The sequence below is a fragment of the Mus musculus genome, chromosome 5 (assembly GCF_000001635.26).
Source record: "Mus musculus strain C57BL/6J chromosome 5, GRCm38.p6 C57BL/6J".
Taxonomy (NCBI): domain Eukaryota; kingdom Metazoa; phylum Chordata; class Mammalia; order Rodentia; family Muridae; genus Mus; species Mus musculus.
In genome coordinates, this window is record NC_000071.6 from 93,919,882 (window position 1) to 93,940,245 (window position 20,364).

General features: G+C 41.7%; 2 protein-coding genes across 2 annotated transcripts; one reads left to right on the forward strand and one right to left on the reverse strand.

The window, feature by feature from the left end:
- Positions 1–403: 403 nt before the first annotated feature.
- Gm6346 (predicted gene 6346) lies at positions 404–19,607 on the forward strand. The gene is made up of 4 exons (XM_011249641.2): positions 404–439; positions 16,846–17,160; positions 17,626–18,216; positions 19,040–19,607. Exons 2-4 carry the CDS (start codon positions 16,874–16,876, stop codon positions 19,605–19,607), a joined length of 1,446 nt encoding a protein of 481 aa, XP_011247943.2. The 5' UTR covers positions 404–439; positions 16,846–16,873.
- Pramel36 (PRAME like 36) lies at positions 5,132–9,158 on the reverse strand. Its single transcript, XM_001476028.5, has 4 exons — positions 9,098–9,158; positions 7,705–8,018; positions 6,661–7,251; positions 5,132–5,764 (listed from the first exon to the last, which is right to left on the reverse strand). Exons 2-4 carry the CDS (start codon positions 7,989–7,991, stop codon positions 5,197–5,199), a joined length of 1,446 nt encoding a protein of 481 aa, XP_001476078.1. The 5' UTR covers positions 7,992–8,018; positions 9,098–9,158; the 3' UTR covers positions 5,132–5,196.
- Positions 19,608–20,364: the final 757 nt, after the last annotated feature.

The following is a 20,364-nucleotide window of genomic DNA, read 5'->3' on the forward strand; positions in this document are numbered from 1 at the left end:
GAGATTAGAGGCCAGAGACAGGAAGACTGAAAGAATATGTTTAGTAACTTTATCAGATTGTAAGCCTTTAGTGATACTTGTTGGACACTGATTTGTGTTTGTGTGAGTTAAAGTTTACTTGTTTGTTCTATCTTGGAATTTTTCCCAGAACCAATCAGGATGGCAGTTCATGGCCCACCTCAATTCCTGGAGCTGATAAGGAAGAAGGCACTGAAGTATGAGACCTTGGTTGTCTCTGGAGAAATTGCTCATTGATCTTCTCCCAACACTGTTCAAGGAGGCTTTCACTGATAGATTCACTAAGGTTGTGAAGGCTATGGTGTCAGCATGGCCTTCCATCTTCTTTCCTGTGATGCCTTGATATACAGGCTCGAGAAGGCAATATTTCAGGTATGCTGGGTGGATTATATGTCCTATTTACACATGAATTTCAACTCAGGTAAGCATGGCCCATGTAACATCAAGTGGGGGACACTGTGGTTTGGGGATGTAATCGACTGGATCTTGCAGGATGGGAACAGAGGTAGATCAGAAGTTTCAATAGCAAGATTGCAGATGCCTTGACTGATGTTGTTCTCTGATGAGAAAATACTGTTCAGTGTACAGTGGACTAATAGTAAAGATGTAGGTACAGGGAAAGAGCCTTCCCTTGACTCTCCCACAGGTAGTAGTAGTACCAGTTAAAGAGTAACAGAATGGAGTAAACTCACAGGGCTATGGAGGCAGCTCAGAAAAAGTCATTAACACCATTAGGTTGTTAGTGGACACTCAGCACTAGGAGAAAAACCAAACACTGCCTAGACCAGATAGGAGAAAGGAGGAGCTGACTCCATGAAAAGTCGTCTCTTTTCCACTGACACTTCACCTGTTACCCATAGGAGGTGGAAACTTTGAGTACCCGATATGCAGAATGAGCATCATGATGTTTGGGATACATGGACTGGAATTGCTGGTGCTAGCTGCTCAGGAGAGACCAAGATCCAGAAGTAGGTAGAAGAGCCTGAGCAGGAAGCTGTACCAAATCCTACTGTGAAGGTGATAACTGCTGACTTCTGTTTTGGAAAACTTACAAATGAGTGATGCACATACTTCTTGGATTGAGCCTAGGAAAGAAAAGTTTGCTTGCAATCCTGAAGTAAAATGTTGACATCTTCATTTTTCAAAGGCCAGCTTTGACATCCAGGGCAAACTGAGGCTGTGCATAGAGTTGGTAGCTGATCACCCAGCTGACTTTTCTCTGAAGGAGCAAAGGTTGATTCTATGGGGTTGGCAAGAAGCAATCTGTTGCCAGCAAAATACTCAGTGTGACTGGCAAGAAGTGTTGATGGATCATACATAATTTCTCTCTCTCTCTCTCTCTCTCTCTCTCTCTCTCTCTCTCTCTCTCTCTCTCACACACACACATAATTTACATACATATTTTCTCTCTCTCTCTCTTTCTCACACACACACACACACACACACACACAGTGGATGAAGTAAGCTTCAAAACCTTCAACTTTGTACATATACATACATACACATTTGATGGGTGGAGCAAAGCTCCAACACTCTTTTTCTTCCACAGCCTATATATCCCAGCTATATCTTCCAAACATTACAAAAATAACAGTGTACTTATAGTCTATGGTTTAAATGAAAGTTTACAATGAGTATACTAAGAGAAAATATGTTTCCCAACACCTTCACATGAGCCAATATTTTAAGTATTATGAATAAAATTATTATTCCCAAGAACCTAATTACATTTGTAACTAAGCAGCTTGAAATAGATCAGCAATGTGTAAGCAAACAAGGTAGTTTTTCTTTTTTTCTTTTTTCTTTTTTTTTGTTTGTTAAATGTCAATAATAAAATAAAAAATATTTACTTATATTTTTTCTTCCAAACAACTATTTTCACTTTAATTATAAATAACTGTGGAAGCATTTGTAGCTGATAGGAAAACTGTCCACAGCATTTCCGATAATGCCATTCCTAACTTATGGGAAACAGTCTCTTGTTCTTCAGTTCAATTTACTTTGGTTCTTTAAGGGAGTAGCTTATATAAACATTGTATTAGTGTAAGATTGAAGCTTTTCTGATGGGACTGAGACAAAGGTCTCTAGTGTTCTCTCTTCACAGAGATATCATAAAAGCAATTTCATCCTCGATCTTGTCAATGTTTCTCTACTTTAAGAGTACAATTCTTTTGTACTAAGATATGATGATGATTTTTGGATGTCCTCAGTTTCTGTAGCTAAGTCTCCCTTTCCATTTCTTATTTTGTTCATTTGGATTCTTTCTCTATGGCCTTTAGTTAGTTTGGCTAAGGGTTTATCCACTTTATTGATTTTTCTCAGTCAGCTCTTGGTTTTGTTGATTCTTCATATCATGCATTTTGTTTCTTTTTTTGTTCTTGGATATTTTATTTGTTTACATTTCAAAGGTTTTTTTTCCTTTCCAGGTCTCCCTTTTGGAACCCTCCTTTCCCATTCCCCCTGCCCCTGCCTCTATAAGGGTGCTTCTCTACCCACACAGAGCATGGGTGCTCTGGGTCAATATCTTAGAAATGATATGCCCTAATCCACTTTCCATACATATTTCTTTATTTTTGAGTCAGTCTGACGTAGACTAACCTAGCCTGCAGCCAATTATGAAGCTAAGGCTAGCTTGAATATTTACCCTGATGCTACCACCCCTGAATCCTGAGACAGGAACTGTGGACCACCAAACCAGCAGTGAGATCAGTTTCTGTGGAACTGCATTCTTTTTGTTTGTTTGTTTTTGTTTTTGTTTTGTTTTTTGAGACAGGGTTTCTCTGTATAGCCCTAGCTGTACTGGAACTTACTTTGTAGACCAGGCTGGCCTCAAACTCAGAAATCTGCCTGCCTCTGCCTCCCGAGTGCTGGGATTAAAGGCATGTGCCACCACGCCTGACATGGAACTGGATTCTTTTAAGGAGAAATTGGAGAGTAAAACGCACCTTTAATACTGCAAGTTACTGATTGAAATGAGAGGTCCAAATTCAAAGGCCATTGAAAACCTTGCTGGAGACTGGGCTTGATATATTGCCCTCTTGCCTTCACATGGAAAGAAGAGGGAGGAGTATCAGGAGTACACAGCTGTCTTACTGCAGAGGCAGCTCATACATGACAGCCTGTGTCAACAGCAACAAAGAGCCCAAAGAAGCTAGTAGAGAGACTGATTCCCTGGATGAAGTCACTGTCTGGTCTCTCAGACACTGAGTGCTCTACTAACCTGGTTCCATGTGTCCACACCTTGACCAAATGGGCAAGCACCCATCTCATGTCTACAGGCTGTCTCTAAGATAGGCATGTGGCCCAAGATGACACCAAATATTTTTCTTTCCTCATATAAAGACATTTCAGGCATTGGTTTTAAATGATGTTTACTGGTATGAGAAGATGAGGCAGGAGATTTGTAAATTTAACCCAACATGATCTGAAGAATCAATGGCCCCAGAAAAATATTTCTGAGGGATTGCAAACCCTCTTAGGTAGACAAAATTATCAGCCAGGATAGGCTACAAAGTAAAACCCTCTGGAAGTAAAGCATCTTACAGAAATGAACAACTGGATGAGTTGATCAAAATCAACCTGAGATGTACCTCAGTGGTTCTATGCTTGCTTGGCATGGATGATGTCTTGGGGCTCCATCTCACATATTGTGAAAATAATTTGAAATTTTCAAACTTGATGGTTCAGCTCAGTGACTAATTACCACCATAGCTCAAGTCTAGTTACTGGTCTTTCTCTTTCCACCATGGGTAAACTAAGGATATCACGAATTGCTATAGGTAAAGTACTTGGAGGTATAGAATAACAATGAATGAAAAGTTTATTTCACATACTGAAAATATTTGGAATTACCTTGAAATTTTCATTCTCAAATTTTTTATTCATTTGTTTGGTGTGTGTATGTGCATGTTAATGTATTTGTGTATTGTAGATTCTTTAGAGAGAAACTCATCATATAGGACTGTTGAGCAATAATAAGGGTCCCAAACACTGTCTTAAAAAGGACTGACAGTCAAATAGACAGATATTGTTCTAGGACAAACTACTAGTATTCTTTCACACTTCTAAGGTGCAGGCTTCAAACCAGAGAACAGAACAAACTGGGCTACTGGTCCCCAATTAAGCTCAATGAAAACACCTGAAACTTCACACATTCTCTTCACACTATGTTAGAGGGGAATACCATTGGAGGCACACAAAACTCTGGGAACTGCTACTGACCAATATCATTTTAATCAATTACTTCATTTTTCTGAAACCTGTGTGAAATGGTGTGACTTTCTCTAAGATGTTCTCAATTTTGTGTATATGCAGATTTATTGTACATATGGTGCTTGTAAATGCTAGGATCCACAGATGTCTGAAGAAATGGGATTAACACCTGAAGCCTGAGTTACTGCTGGAGGCATCTGATGATAGTTCTGAAATCAAATTCTTCCCTCTTCTAAAGCAACATGTACTATTAAAACATGGCTCATTGCCTTTTTGGGCTCATGAGCTTTTGTTTGTTGATTTGTTTGTTTTTCTGAAGAGCATGAAAGGAATTTTCTGTGAGCAAACTTCCAGCAGGTTCACAGGTTCCAAGCAACAAGGCCTGTGAAGTTGACAGGCAGACAGGGACACAGGGTGAGAGGAAGGAAGGAAAAAGGAGTGTGAGAGACACAGATATTGGGTTTATAAATTTTTTTACCACCGGCCAACCTAGATATCCATATGTGAACCACCATAGCTGATAACTTTATCCACCTACCCCAGATTTTGAATCATGACATGCTAGCATCCATGTGTTCATTTTGACTCTCTCCAGAGGATATTTGCTCAAAATGCTTAAAGTTAGATATATTATTCTACTCAGACGTTCAGGAATAACATCTAAAAAAGCACCCATGTTCTATTTATTCAATTATATATTACAGTGAAGAACAAAAAGTTTACAAGTCCATGACAAAGGATCTAGTTAATCTGTCCCAGCAGAGTCCACTCAAAACATCCAAGTTGCCTTTGCCAGTCCACAAGTCTGCTCCCCATGTCAAGCTTAGCCTCCAAAATCCCAATTATTGTACATCCTTTCCTTTCCAAGTATCTGTACATTGCCTGAAGTCAGTCTCTGAGCACCCCAGATGAGAGATGTGTCTCAAGACTGTCATTTATTCACATGCAGAAGTTCTGAATCCATGTTCACCGCCAGCAAAAACAAAGTCTACCCCCCTGACCATAGACACAGGGCTCGCCACATTTGTGGCATATACGTGTAGCAAAAGAGAGGCTCTTGGGCTGCCTTATTGCCCTTAGTGTATCCATGAGTTCCTGACAAAGTTGGGCAAATCTTTCTACAGAGACATGTCCCAACTCATTATAACACTCCAGAGGGGCAGGGTACTGTTCCACATTCATCTTGTTCCAGTTGGCTGTTTGCTGTAAAAGGTCCTTCAGGATGGGCATGGAGAAGTCATTGTTGTACAAGTTGATCTTGGTGAGCTGAGAGCATCGTATGAAGGAAGGTAGGAGTGCATTGAGCTGAGAGTCCTTCAGCTTACATCCCTGCAAATTCAGAGTCTCAAGAGTTTTTGCCACTTTCTCTAAGAGACCTCTCAGAGGCATCACATCCAAAACCTGTAAGACCATGCCTTTCATCTCCAGATGTTTTAGCTGAAAGAGACTCTGACAGCAAGAGAAGGAATCCAAGTCTGACTGTGAAATTTGGTAGTGAGTGATGGAGAGGGACTCCAAGGGTGTCATCAAGCACCTAGGAATAAGTGAGACCAGATGGTTAATTCTGGCAAGTGGTGATGGAGAGCGTGGAATGCAGTTTACACAGTTGTAGAAGGGACCAGGTGACCCAAGGTCACCCACACTTAATCTGCTCGCTTCAGTCCCACACAGAAAACCAGTTTTGCCCATAAGACACGTAGAGGAAGTTCTGTGACAAAAGAGTCCTGACAGGATCTAGGGACATTACATGTGGGCTCATTTAAAGCTGCATTTCATCCAAGTTTCTGAACAGTCACTCTTGCTATCCCTTACAGTTCCACACAATCCCTCATATCCCTTGTACTCCACAGTACTGGGGCTCAAAACCATGGGAAAGTAGGGGAAGATATTAGGCTGTTCCCACAGATCTTAGCACAGAGCTAACCTCCTCACTTTGATGGTCTCCCCCAGCTCCTAACTACAACCTTAACTCTCTGTTCCCTTCTGATCATTTTTGTTTGTTTGTTTGTTTGATTATTTTGTTCCTTTTCTCTAGATAGGATTTCTCTGTATAGCGGGGCTGTCCTGGAACTCACTCTGTAGACCATGCTGGCCTCTAACTCAGAAATCCACCTGCCTCTGCCTCCCAAGTCCTAAGATTAAAGGCATGTGCCACCACTGGCCAGCACTTCTGATCATTTTGTTGGCTGTGATTCCAAGAAGAATTACAGTCTCTTCTGATCAGATCTGTGCTACTCCTTACCTCCCTTCAGTCTTTTGCTTCAGGAGTAATTATTTGAGACTTTGAATCAATACACATAACGGTCATATTCTAAAAGGTCACTAAAATTTTTTCCAGGTGGCTGACTGTCAGACATTGTACATGAATAATCCTTAAAACGGACAAAAAAAATTCTCTGCTAGGTAACCCAGATCTCCATCCTTGCTTACCTGAAGACCTGACTCATGTGGTCTGTGAGAAAGTGGACACCTTGCATGGAGAGATGCTGGAGACAATTGAATTTGGAGAAGATAGAAACGAACTCCTTGACACACTTATCTTCTCTGTCTCCTGTCCTATTGGCAATCTTGAAGACATTCTTATAGAGGGGTGCCAGGAGAAGTTTGCGAAGATTTCTCATCTGCCCTAAGCAGGGAGCAAAACGGGCCAGATTAAACACATTCCACTCAGTGTTCAGTTCGAATTCCTCGATGTGCTCTGGATGAAAGACATTCAAAATCTCTAAGACAAAGTCCACGGGCATAGCCCAGATCTTCATGTTTATACAGCACAAATGTAGGGAGTCCTTTCTCTGCTGGGCCCACTTCAAGAAGTATGCTTGTGCTTCATCACGGCGGGGCCTGAGGCACAGGTCTGCTACCACCTTCAGCTGCTTCCTCCGTGCATATCTGCGAAGGACCTTCACTACTGTAGGCTTCTCATTCAAGGACTCTGAAGAACAGCTACCATCCTCTGCACCAGCCCATATGTCCCAGAAGGCATGGTGCACATTCCTCAGGTCCAGAACCTGAAGTTTTCCCCTGTCGGGAGTGAAACATGTCAAATGTCAGCAGACGTGACTACCCACAGTCAGCTTTGACTACCTGACTGTAAACTCAAGTCTCCCCCACTTTGGTAAGGTATAATTTCTTTAAAGAGAGTGCAATGTGCACACAAGCATGCTACAGAATCTTTCCCTGAGCTGCATGTGTAGACCTGACCACTTTCCTTCCACTAAGGTACTCTTCATTTCTTCTAATCCCATTAATAGTGGTTGTGGGAAAACCAGGGATAGGCTCATTCTAGAGGCTACTTAGAATAAGCTGTAATCCACTGACAACTGTCAGTTACAACTGTCCTTAGTCCAAGAAGACAATAGCTTCAAGGTTCCTGCACCACTGTCTGATGATCCCATCAGAAGCCATTCTCCCTGAACCCACAATCTCTACTGTGTACCCAAATGATCCGTTAAAGACAACTTGATTATTACGCACCTGGGGTGAGATTTTCTTGTCAGTTGCATGTCTATTCCATCTAGCACAGCCTGCAAGGTCTCCAAGTTAGGTGACTTCATCAAAGCCCCCACAGGGAGACAGGGAAAAGTCCAGGCTGCCACGATTGCCTTCATGAGCTTCTTAAGTCTGCCAGCAAAGGCCTCCTTGAACAGAGCTGGGAAGAGCAGAAAAGGCACCTCCTCCAGACAGGACAAGGCCAAAGCCTCATCTCTCAGCAGAGCCTTCAATGTCAGATTCTGGAGAGTGGACGGAGTCTGAACACTCATCCTCTTCGGTCTCCAGTCAGAAGGCTCCTTGGGAAGGATTCAGAAAAAAATATACTTTCAAGACAAAGTTTGTAAAACTTCCTCACCATTACATCAACCACTAATCTTCAGAGTTACTACTCTGACAGTGACAGAGAAATCAATTTACCTCTTCAACCTAAACTGGTGGTGGAAAGACAGACTCCCACAACCGGGGTCTTTCTAAAAACCAAATGAGCACATAATTTTCAAATCAAAATACTTTTTGTGTTACCCTTTCTCAAAAACATTCTTAAAAAAATATTCCAGGGGCTGGTGAGATGGCTCAGTGGGTAAGAGCACCCGACTGCTATTCCGAAGGTCCAGAGTTCAAATCCCAGCAACCACATGGTAGCTCACAACTGTCCGTAACAAGATCTGACTCCCTATTCTGGTGTGTCTGAAGACAGCTACAGTGTACTTACATAAAATAATAAAAAAAAATTCGAAAATCAAACAAAACCAACCGACTGACCAACCAACCAAACAAACAAACATAAATCCTTGTGATGCAGATCAATATTAATTCCCAGTAAGCAGAATGACTTCAGTGCATTTCTACAATTTTTAGGGTTTCCTGGGTCTGGTAAGCAGATCATGTACACAGAAGAAAGCTATGTGGAAAAGATGAAACGCAAAGCCTAAGACAATACATATGCATAACTCAAAAGTTTCACTCGAGCAATTGGGCATTGAAGAAAATCAAAGATACATGGTGTACAGGTCTACAGTGTGAGCCACAGCCTGTCTCTCACTCTCACACACATACACACATACAAATTCAGTGAAGAAGAAACCTGAAGGAACAGTTTAGTCAGAATGAACTGCTTTCCAGCTTCCCAGGAGCCACATGGCCAGTTCTAAGAGAGTTTGAACAAGATACAGAATACTTGTCTCAAAAAATTATATGAAACACACTAATGAACTATGCAAGCTATAGAAATATATCAGTGATGCTACAGAAGTATGTCGGTGATGAGTCTAAAAATTCAATTGGAATGAAACCCAAGGTCTTCAACCTGTTCCTCTAAAGAACTCTAAACTTCTCTACATCAAACTGCATTACCCAAGGAAAAACCAGTACATACCAGTTGAGCACTGCAGATAGGTCTCCAAGTCCCAGCTGCACCAGGCAGTTATCAGGCTGCAGGTCTCTGAGTGTGTTCTCTGGATCAACTGGAGCCTTTATATACCTCTGTGCTAACCCCTCCCTATTTTAGCCACACCCTCCAACCAAAACTGGAATTGGATTTCCTGGTTTAATCTCCACCCTTCAAATTCCAGATCAAAGATCTAATCATTTCATCGGTTAAATCAGAAGGAATTGTATTCACATACTCTCCACTCTTCCTCATCCCCCCCCCAAAGTTTCATGTATAAATATGAACATTCCACTTGTTAATTAACCATATAACATCAAGTTTTTTGATTTATTCTTTCATTTACTTAAGGTTTACTTAGTTTTCAATTTGTTCCAGGGATCTTGTCATGCTCAGAAGCCAAGGGTGTTTTAGAAGTCTAATTCTAGAAATTCTTCTGCCTCAGAATCCTTCTTATTGCTAGGATTACTGTTATGAATAAACACATCTGGTTGGATTTCATTCATGGGACCAGAGTCATTTTTAGTTTTCATCAGCTAAGGGTTTAATCTGTTATTGATCAGAGACATACCATAATTCAAAGGTATTCTTTTTAGCTGGATTTGGGACAGAATACAGAGTCAGAGTTAGGAATAGGTACTGGAGCTAAAGGGCTGGAGTGGATGCTCTGTCAGTAAACTGCAGCAGCAGCCACGCAAAAGGTAGGGTAGGAGCAAGGATTGATTCCATTACTATAGTGGCCAGGGTGTTGTGTGTGTACTCAGTTGGTAGGGAGCTACCCAGCATTCAAGGATTCCTCTCTAAAACTCTCTGTGCAACAGACAAGATGGGGCATGCTGGTAAGCTCAAAATTGGAAGTGGGAGGTAGGAGGCTCATTTGAATGTCATCTTCAGCCAAACTGTAAGCTGAAGTATAGTCTGATCCCTAAAAGACCTGCTTTCTAAATGGACAAAGGCAAACATGAACAAGAAGGTGTGAGGGAGATGGTGCCCTTGGCTGCTCAGGCAACTTAGATTATGACAAGTAGGATCAGCCTAACAACATTCCTCAGGGATGTGGGTCTTGGGTTGGAGACTTGGCTTAGAAAGAAGGAACACCTGTCAACCTTCTATTCCTATCATCTACATGGTGGCTTGAAATGATCTGTGACTCCAGTTCCAGCAGTTGTGAAACTGCGTTCTGACCTTCTAGGGGAGCAGCCATGAGAGGGCTGCCCATTCATAGTTGTAGGCAAAGCACCCCTACACATAGAACAAATCTTACTAAAACAATATATTTATACTGAGAATGGCAGCATACACATTGATTCCCTCCCCTCAGGAGTCAAAGTTTGACTGATTCAGGGAGTTCAGAGCTACCCTTATCTTAATAACTAAACCCCAACCAGTGAAATCTATGGAGTGAGGATCTTTCACAAAATTAAACCAGAGCTGGGCAGGGTGGCACAGGGCATAAATCCCAGCACTACAGTAAGAGGCAGGAGCATCTTTGATTTCGAGGCCAGACTGCTCCTCAGAGTGGCTTATGGGACATTTAGGGCTCTTAAACAAAGAGACCCTGTCTAAAAACAACAAAACAAACACACAAACAAGATGAAATTTCCCAGATGGTGCAGGTACAGACTTAAAACCCAGGATTAGGTAGGTAGATGCAGGAGAAGCTCTGAGGTCAAGGTTACTCTAGTATACAACTTGAGTTCAGAAAGAACCAGAGAAGGGTAAACTGACCAACCCTGTCAAAAATCAATCAAACAAACAAACAGACAGAGAGACAAAAACCAAACAAAAAAGTACCCAAAACACAAAATAAAATTCTTAAATTAACCTCAAGGGAGCTTAAGAGCCAGTGAGATGGCTCAGAGGGGAACGGCACTTGCTGTCAAGCCTGAGTTCAGTAGTGGTACCCACAGCTGTACTGACAGAGACCACTTCAGTTTACAATCCACCCACTCTACATGCACACTCCCTAGCTGATCCACCAATTCACAAATGAACTAAGACAGTCAGCATGTACAGAAGAGCAGGAGAGCTATCAAGGGTGGTGGTGCAAGTTTCAGTGAACTGATGAAGGATGACCCCCAAACTACATAATGTAATTCTGTGTCTCCCATTCAAATACCAACAATGGGAGCTGGGTGTTTGATTGGCAGCTCAGCCTCTTGTTCTGGCTTCATGAATTAAAATATCTGCAGTAAAACTCCTTGGGTCAAGAAAAAAAGGCTTTCTCCAAAATGCTAACGAGATCTCCTTGGAAAAGAAAGAAGAAATCCAAAGTAGAAAGAAAGATTTTCAGAGTAAAATGGGACCAAGAGAAAAGAGACTTTGAGCTGGATGGGGCTCATGACAAGGGAATTCCGGAGCCTAGGGGCATTGACCTTGCCGAGTTAATAGGCACTACAGTTTTTAATGAAAGAGCCACAGGTACCACTGTCTAGAGATAAAGACAATGACCCGCCTTTTCATTGGATATTTTCTTTATTTACATTTTCAAATATTAGCCCCTTTCCTGGTTTCCCCTGTGAAAAACATCCTTCCCCTATGCCCTCCCCCTCCCCCTGCTTACCAATCCACCCACTCCTGCTTCCTGGCCCTGCCATTTCCCCACACTGGGGCATACAGATAAGTGGATATTAGTCCAGAAGACCAGAAGCTCAGAATAGCCAAGATAAAATTAACAAACCACATGGAACTCAAGAAGAAGGAAGACCAAAGTGTGGATCTTTTATCTATCTTAAAGGGGGTGGACAAAAGGGGGGAACATGGAAGGAGATACAGACTCAAAGTGTGGAGTAGAGACTGAATAAACGACCATCTAGAGACTGGCTCACCTGGTGATCCATCCCATTTACAGTCACCAAACTCAGACACTGATGTGTACACACTTTTTCAGCATGCATAAACAATGTCACACCTCAGAGTTGGAATGGAGGCTTTGTATACATACCCAATGGTGGGCAAAAGCTTTCTTCAGGTCCAGGCTTTGTGCTCAATGGGAGACAATAGATCCCTGATCATATTATATTGCAATAACTTTTTTTCTAGAGATTTTCTGAAATTGACCTGTGTTCCTCTGAGCAGCTTGTCCAGGCTGTCCTTGGGGAATTTCATGCACAGTAGAATCTGTTGTTTGGGTAGTATTGTTGCACCAAGGTTCAAGGAGCCCTGTCCTGGTGAGGTTGACCTTCTGTTCCATGCTCATCAGAGTAGAAGAATGGAAAGTCTCAAAGTTTTTCTTGATCTGGTGTGTTTCTTGTTTGTTTGTGGGGGTTTTGGGGGGTATTTTTTACATCTGTCTTTGTTTGAGGGTTTCCTCTGGACCTGACTGTGGCTGAGATCCTGTTACTAAGCACTATTCTCTGTTTGGCCATGAAACTTCTAACCCCCTTGCTATTCAGGTGCCCAGAGCTTTTATTCTGGTAGCTTGGTGCTCTCTATCACCTATGCAGATATAGCAGATGCTTCAACAACCGTGCCTATAGTATTTAGCCATTCACATCTTCCTAGCACACACAATTCCTTTCTTTTTCACCTCTGAGCCACACCAGTAGGACCTGGGAAGGAACATTGTGAGGGTCACACCAACACCTGTTTGTTGCCCAAAGCTATGAGCAACCATTTTCTTCCTTGACTGACAATTGAATTTAACAGGCAAAATCCAGAGACTACAGACTCAAAATCCAAAGGAACTGATGATCTTGGCCTCTCCCATTGATTTTCCCCAGAAATGTGGCTGTCACAGGACAATGGTCACATCTAGCCTTGATCCTCAACCTTTGCATATCTTGAAAATCTCTACCAGATGTGCCTAGAGAGTAACCTCAGGGGTCATTCCAGAATCACTTCTTCCAGGGGGAGAGCATCAATGACACTGGTTCCTATGAAAGTACAGAATATAGATCAGTTTCCTTCCAGTCCAGTGTACACAACGAAAAGGCTTGCTAGCTACAAGTCTTGGAACAACTTCTCTTGAGGCACTTTCCTCAAGATTGGGTCTCATTCAAGGAGCCACTGGCCTTCTCCATGTTGTGGGTTCTCTCATGATCAAGAGTTCTATAGCTCCCAATTTTCAAGCTTCCAAAACTATACTACCTCACTTATCAAGTCTGGATACTGAGATCCTTTCCTGTAATGAACCCCCATGCTATTCGTTATGGCTGCCTAGGTGAAATAGTCCTCATCTATAACCCTGTCTACACGCAAATTAAAGAAGATACTATCTCTGCCTCTTTGTGTAGTATGAGCCTTCAACCTGTCTAGTTCCTATCTCAGTGGCATTATCTGTAGACAATGTGCTAAGCTGGCACTCCTTCATGTTAATCAGATATGGGATAAAGAGATGGTTCAGGAGTTAGGAGCATGGGGGACAAAAACACAGGAGCTGACACACAAAAGCTAGGATATGTACCTGAGGTATCTGTTAGAGAAGCCAGTGCTCTAACTACTCAGTCATATCTCCCTCCCCTTTTCTTTGCGTCTCCCTTACTGAAATATTTTTTTTTCATACAACGTGTTATGATTATGGTTTCAACTCCCCCAACTCCTCTGAGGTCATTCCCACATTATTTTCCATCTCAATCCACACCCTTTGTATCTCTCCTGAGAAGAGAAACAGGCACTTAAAGAATCCAGAATCATGTGTGGCAGAACACAAGTGTACTGCCAGGACAGGGGAGGAAGAGGCAGGACCACCTCCAGCCTGGCCTAGCAAGTGAGTTACAGAACAGTTTAACATACAATGAGACCCTGCTTGAAAAACAAACAGAGAAATGAACAAATAAACAAAAAGAGCAACAGAAAATCAAAAGAAAAGAAAAACACACAACTTGGAACAGGACAATATAAATAAGCCAACAGAAAAAGAGAGCCAACCCATCAAAAATATAAAGTAGAATCATCAACAACAACAGCAAAAAAAAATCCAAAAGAAATACAGAATACATTCAAAGACACAGAAATCCCAGAAAAACAGAAAGAATTTATAATCTAAAAGCAGAACAATATAAATAAACAAAAGTGTATAACACAACTTTCTAACACTCAGATCTGCTAAATTGTCTTTGAGTTTGTTTTGTTTCCCTCCTACAACTGGTTAATTAGTCTTCTTTTAAGAGTAGGATTTGCATTCAACAGAAAATTTCCATTTAACTCCAGGCAGTGGTGGTGCACATCTTTAATACCAGCATTTGGGAGGCAGAGGCAGGCGGATTTCTGAGTTCAAGGCCAGCCTGGTCTACAAAGTGAATTCCAGGATAGCCTGGCCTACACAGAAAAACCCTGACTCAAAAACCCAAAAAAAAAAAAAAAAAAAAAAAAAAAAAAAAAAAAAAAAAAAAAAAAATTCCATTTAACAAGTTTAGTGTTTCATTTGCAAGACTTTACTTTATAGATTGGAGACAGCTTCTGGGTTCGGAATGGGAGCTTCTTTCAATACTGTCATGAGGTAGAATCTGTGCATGCCCTGTGCCCGCTGCTTCAAGCTCTCTAAATTCATATGTGCATCAGTTCTGCTGTGTTTTAGAAGGCCTTAAGGTATCTTCAGTAGAACGATGGCTACTATGAACATAGTCAAGCAAGTATCTTTGTGGCATTGTGGGTCCTCTTTGGCTTTCTGTCTGTGAGTGGTAAAGCTGGGTCTACAAGGTAGATTGAATCTCAATTATTTGAGAAACTGCCAGATTGATCTTACAAGTGGTTGTGCAAGTTTGCACTCTCTTCAACAATAGAGATGTGTTCCCCTTGTTCCATAACCTCCCCACATGAGCTTTGAAATGAGGTTGAGAGCTCTGATTCAATCACTGAAAAGGTTGCATGTTACAAATATGATTAAAAGGGTGGAGTTTAATCATTTACTCCAATTCCAGTTTGGGATTGGTGGGTGTGGCTACAAAAGGGAGTGGTGAGCAGAGAGGTATATAAAGGCTTCACTGGAGCCAGAGAACACATTCAGAGAACTGCAGCCTGAATAACCGTCTTGTTTGACCAGCACTCAGAGACCTGTCTACAGTGTTCAGAACTAGTAGGTAATGATATTCCCCTGGGTCATGCGGTTTGATGTAGAGACATTTAGACTCCAAGTTAGGACAAAACATGTTAATTTTTTCTTCTTAGAGGAATACATTGAACACCTGGGATTTAATTTCAAATGAAGTTTTAGCTTCATCACAAACGTATATGTTAACCAGGTGATTTCATTATTATGGTTGATTTTCTATTTTGTTTAAGTTGTCCTACAAATGGCCATGTGGCATTGGGTAGGGTGAAAAGCAATAACCTTTTGACTCATAAGACTCCTCAGTATTAACATTACTAGTGTGTTCCCTCACATTTCCATTCACTCAAATGTTTGTGCTTGTTTTTGTGAGTCACTGGCTCACCTGGAGACCAGGGGACCATGTGTCTTTGAACACCTTTAACTCACAATAGCTTGAGTTACACTTGGAGTGTCTTAATGTCTCACTCAATGTCTTACATTAGGCTTTGCTTTATATCGCTTTCACACAGCTTTGATTTTTTTGATATGGTCTGTATTTGGGACCTAGAAAACCCTGAAAATTATAGAAACCCATTGTCATCATCATGCTTAGTGGATCAATATTGATCCAAGACACAGGGTGTTGTGTGTGTGTGTGTGTGTGTGTGTGTGTGTGTTTACTGCTTCCATGATTGTTGTGTGTTGCATTTTTGTTTTGGGATTTTTTTTTCTTTTTTCTTTTTCCTTTTTTTTTGTTGATTATTTAATTACATTTGAATTGTTGTTCTTTTTCCCAGTCTTTTCTTTGGCAGCCCCTGACCATCATCTATCCACTTTGACTCTAAGACAATACTCCCTTACACACACACCCAGTCCCCAACAAGCCTCCACAGGACCAAGCATCTCCCTTCCCATGGATATCAGATAATTCAATCATCAGCTACATATTTATCCAGAGCCGTGGATGCACCCGTGTACAAACTTTGGGTGGTGGTTTCATCCGTCAGAGCTCTGAGGGGTCAAGTTAGTGGATATTGATGTTATTCCTATGGGGTTTTAATCTCTTTCATCTCTTCTGTTCTTCCCTAAGCCTTCCATTGTGTTCCCCTGGCTCAGTCCAATGGTTGCCTATAAGTGTCTGCAATTGTCTTACATGCTGGCACAGCCTCTCAGAGAACAGCTATACCAGGCTCTTATCTGTAAGCACATCTTGGCACCAACTATAGTGTCGGGGATTAGTGTCTGCTGATGGGATGGATCCCAGGGTAGGCAGTCTCTGGATGGTCTTTCCTTCAATCTCTGATTCATTTTTTGTCCAAGTTTTTCTTTAGATGGGAACAATTCTAAGTTAAAAATTTTGAGATGGGTGACTGGGCCCTTCCCTCACGTGGGGAACATGCCTATCCACTGAGGCTGGTCTCTTAAGGTTCTATCTCTCTTGTGCTGCACATGTTGTCTTGGGCCATCCACATTAAGTCCTGTGAGTCTTGTCAATTCAATATTACTTTCATTCTTTCTTTTTTTAAAGAGTGTGTCACATACAAAATTTATGATCCAAAACTTATATACCCATTTGGGTGATAGAGAGGCTGCCATGATGACAGTGTGGGCGACTGTCTTTCTATGATGTCTTAGGATGAAGAGATAAATTGATGTCTCTACCATTGCATGAGCAGTAACTCAGAAGCTTAGTGGTTGATGTGATGGTGAGGAAGTTTTATAAATATTCTCTTAAACGTATATGCATTTCTGACTCCTTCCCCAGGATCCTTCTGATTGGAGACCTTAAGAAGATGAATGTTCATACCCCACCCACACTCCAGAAGCTGGCAATTCAGACTCTGGTGAGAGAGGAGGCTCTAGGCATGTCTGATCTGGAGGAGATGGCCCATGGACTCTTCCCAGCACTTTTCAAGGAGGCCATTGATGGCAGACCTATCAAGCTCATAAAGGCATTGGTTATAGCCTGGCCTTTCCACTGTCTCCCTGTGGGTGCATTGATGAGGACTACTGACGTGGAAACATTGCAGGCTGTGCTAGATGGAGTAGACATTCGTCGAACCATAGGGTTTCACCCCAGGTAAGCAATTTCCAAGTCCTGTAGAAGGGAGCAGAAGGAGTACACATTAGACATTGTCAGGGAGATTAGATCTGTCATAAATGGATCAGATGCTTCTGATGGCATCATCAGGCAGGGATACAGGGTTCTTGACAGCTACTGTTTACTTGTACTGAGCACAGTTCGATATGGATTAGCCTTGAATATGGACTAGAGTAAATGTGGCCTCACAGTGGAATGAGCCTATCCCTGACATTCCCACAAGAACTAATAATATAAGTAAGGAGAAGTAAAGTGTACCTTATTGAAAGAAAAGTATTCATGTGTACAGAAGCACAGGAAAGCTTCAGTAGCAAGCCTGAGTCCAACTTGGATATCAGGTCCTGAAAAAAAAATGTACACTTTAGCACAGAAGAGAGACGAGTTTAGATATATGTAGTAAAAGCTAATTCAGGGTCTGTCATCATTCTTATGTTTCACCTGCAGGAGGAAAAAGCTACAGTTTCTCGACCTGAGGAATGTGCACCATAGCTTCTGGAACATATGGACTGATTCAGAAGACAGTGACTATTCAGCAGAGATCTTGGATGAAAAGAAAGCCCTGCAGGTCCGTCCCAGATATGCACTGAGGCAGCGTCTGAAGGTCACAGTTGACCTGTGCATCAGGTCCTGCCTTGATGAAGCACAAATATGGTTCTTGAAGTGGGCCCAGGAGAGAAAGGGCTCCCTATATTTCTGCTGTACAAAGATGAAAATCTGGACTCTGCCAGTAAAAGCTCTCAGACATATCTTCCACGTTTTTGATCCAGAGCACATCATGGAGTTAGAACTAAATACTGAATGGACTCTGTTAGAGTTGACACGTTTTGCCCCCTATTTTGGGCAGATGAGAAATCTTCGCAAAGTCTTCCTGGCACCCCTCCACAAAATCGACTTCCATTTACCCAATAGAACAAGAGTCACCGAAGTCAAGTGTATCAACAAGTTTGCTTCTCAGTTCTCCAAATTCAACTGTCTGCAGCATCTTTTCATGTTCTGTGTCCATTTTCTCAGATTCCAGATGAATCAGGTCCTAGGGTAAGCCATGATGGAGAGCTGGTTCAGCTATCAGAGCAAATCTGTCTCTCTTTTCTTAAGGGTTATGGGGACATGATGCCAACCAGTCACTAGGAACAAATATTTAGAGACTCCAAAGACTGGAAGTTATGTCCTGTTTCCATGAATACTCAGTTATACAAGGGAAATTTTACAAGGTAAATCAGTGTCTCAAATGAGCACTCATGAAGTAGGAAAGTGATTTGAGGTAAAGAGTAGGTCAGATCTAGAAAGGATCAGTTGTATTTCTTCCTAGAATCATGGCCGCCCAATCAAATGGAAACTGAAGAGGAATGGAAGTGTGTAGTGAGAAGTCAGGGGACTCACAAGTACAGGGTAAACAGGAGCTATATGCTCAGATCTGTTAGAATAGCCTTCTATCATCACCCAGTTCCCATGGGTTAAATATTTTGAACACAGTAGTGCTGAATACATGGGGCAGGATGTAGAGCTTGGGCTGTAAATGAGAGCAACATGACTGCAGAGGGAATGATAGAATGCAGATTCAGTGAACACACAGCAAATATTGAGATCCTGTCAGAATTCTATTGGGATGGAATTTCTTCTGTGTGCTATCTGGGATTAGGGGATGAACTGGTTCTCAGGTTTAGAGTGAGGCCAGGAGATAAATTATGAGGTTGACATGACTGAGCATTTTCCAACAGGAAGCATCATAGATGATATCCTTAATGACTTAGTAAAACTAATCTTGGGGCACCTGATTCCTTCTACCACTCTGAATATCCCTGCCAAACCTCTCCAATGCCATTTGCCAGAATTAACCATCTGTCTCCTTTACCTCTAGGTGCTTGATGACACCCTTGAAGACCCTCTCCATTACTTACTCCCTGGTTTCACAGAGAGATTTGGATTCCTTTGCCTGCTGTCAGAGCCTCTTTCAGCTAAAACATCTGGAATTGAGAGGTGTGGTCTTACTGGATTTGGATCTTATGCCTCTGAGGGGTCTCCTCATGAAAGTGGCAGGCATTCTTGAGACTCTGGATTTGCAGGGGTGTAGGATGAAGGACTCCCAGCTCAGTGTCCTCCTACCTGCATTCAAACAATGCTCTCAGATCTCCAATATCAACTTCTACAACAATGAATTCTCCATGCCCTTCCTGAAGGACCTTTTGCAGCACACAGCCAACTGGAGCAAGATGAATGTGGAACAATACCCTGCCCCTCTGGAGTGCTATGATGAATTTGCTCAAGTCTCTGTAGAAAGATTTGCCCAAGTTTGTCAGGATCTCATGGATACACTGAGAGCAATAAGGCAGCCCAAGAACAGCTCCTTTGCTACAGATATCTGCCACACATGTGGGGAGCGCTGGGTCTTTGACCAGGTGGCCAACCTTTGTCATTGCTGGCAGTAAAATGGGAACATTCTGGATTGGAATAAAAATAAGGTTTGGAACTCATATCTTATAAAAAAAATTGTATTTTCCATCTTCATTTGTAATAAAAAGAACAGAAAAAAAATCTCACTCAGCCTAGTCATTATACCCCTTTTCTGTAAACTATCAATAAAATAATTTGTTACTCTGTATTTATTGAAAACTTAGAACATGATTACTTTGTTTAAACATCATTGTTATTGTCTGAATTGAATAAAGCATCTAAATTAAAAGACTACAACAATCACCCTCTGGAAAGAAGTAAAAACGTACACATTGAGGCCAGGCATGTCACAATTCACAATCTTGGGAAAGTGGATAAAGTTATCAGCTATGGTGGGAAATATATGAACTTCTAGGCTGGCCTAAAGTACAGAGGAAGAAAAAAAATAAAGAACATAACTCTCTCAGACTCGTTCTTTCTGTCTTCCCTCACACCCTTTCTCCCTGTCTGAATGTCCAATTCCCTGACCTTGTTCCTTAAGACCAGTGAACTCACCTGATATTTTCCCACAATTAACATGCTTTCATATTCTTAAAACAAACAACATGTAGATTTAGAGAGACTCTTCACCGGTGAAGAGCACATGCTGCTTTTGCAGAAAACGAAAGTTCTGTTTCAGAGCTAATAACCAGGTGGCTGTCAAATGGAACTCAAGCTTCAGGTGCTAGGACCCTCCTTTCTGTCCTCTGTGGATCCCACCTTTCACATGCACAAATCCACATAATACACATG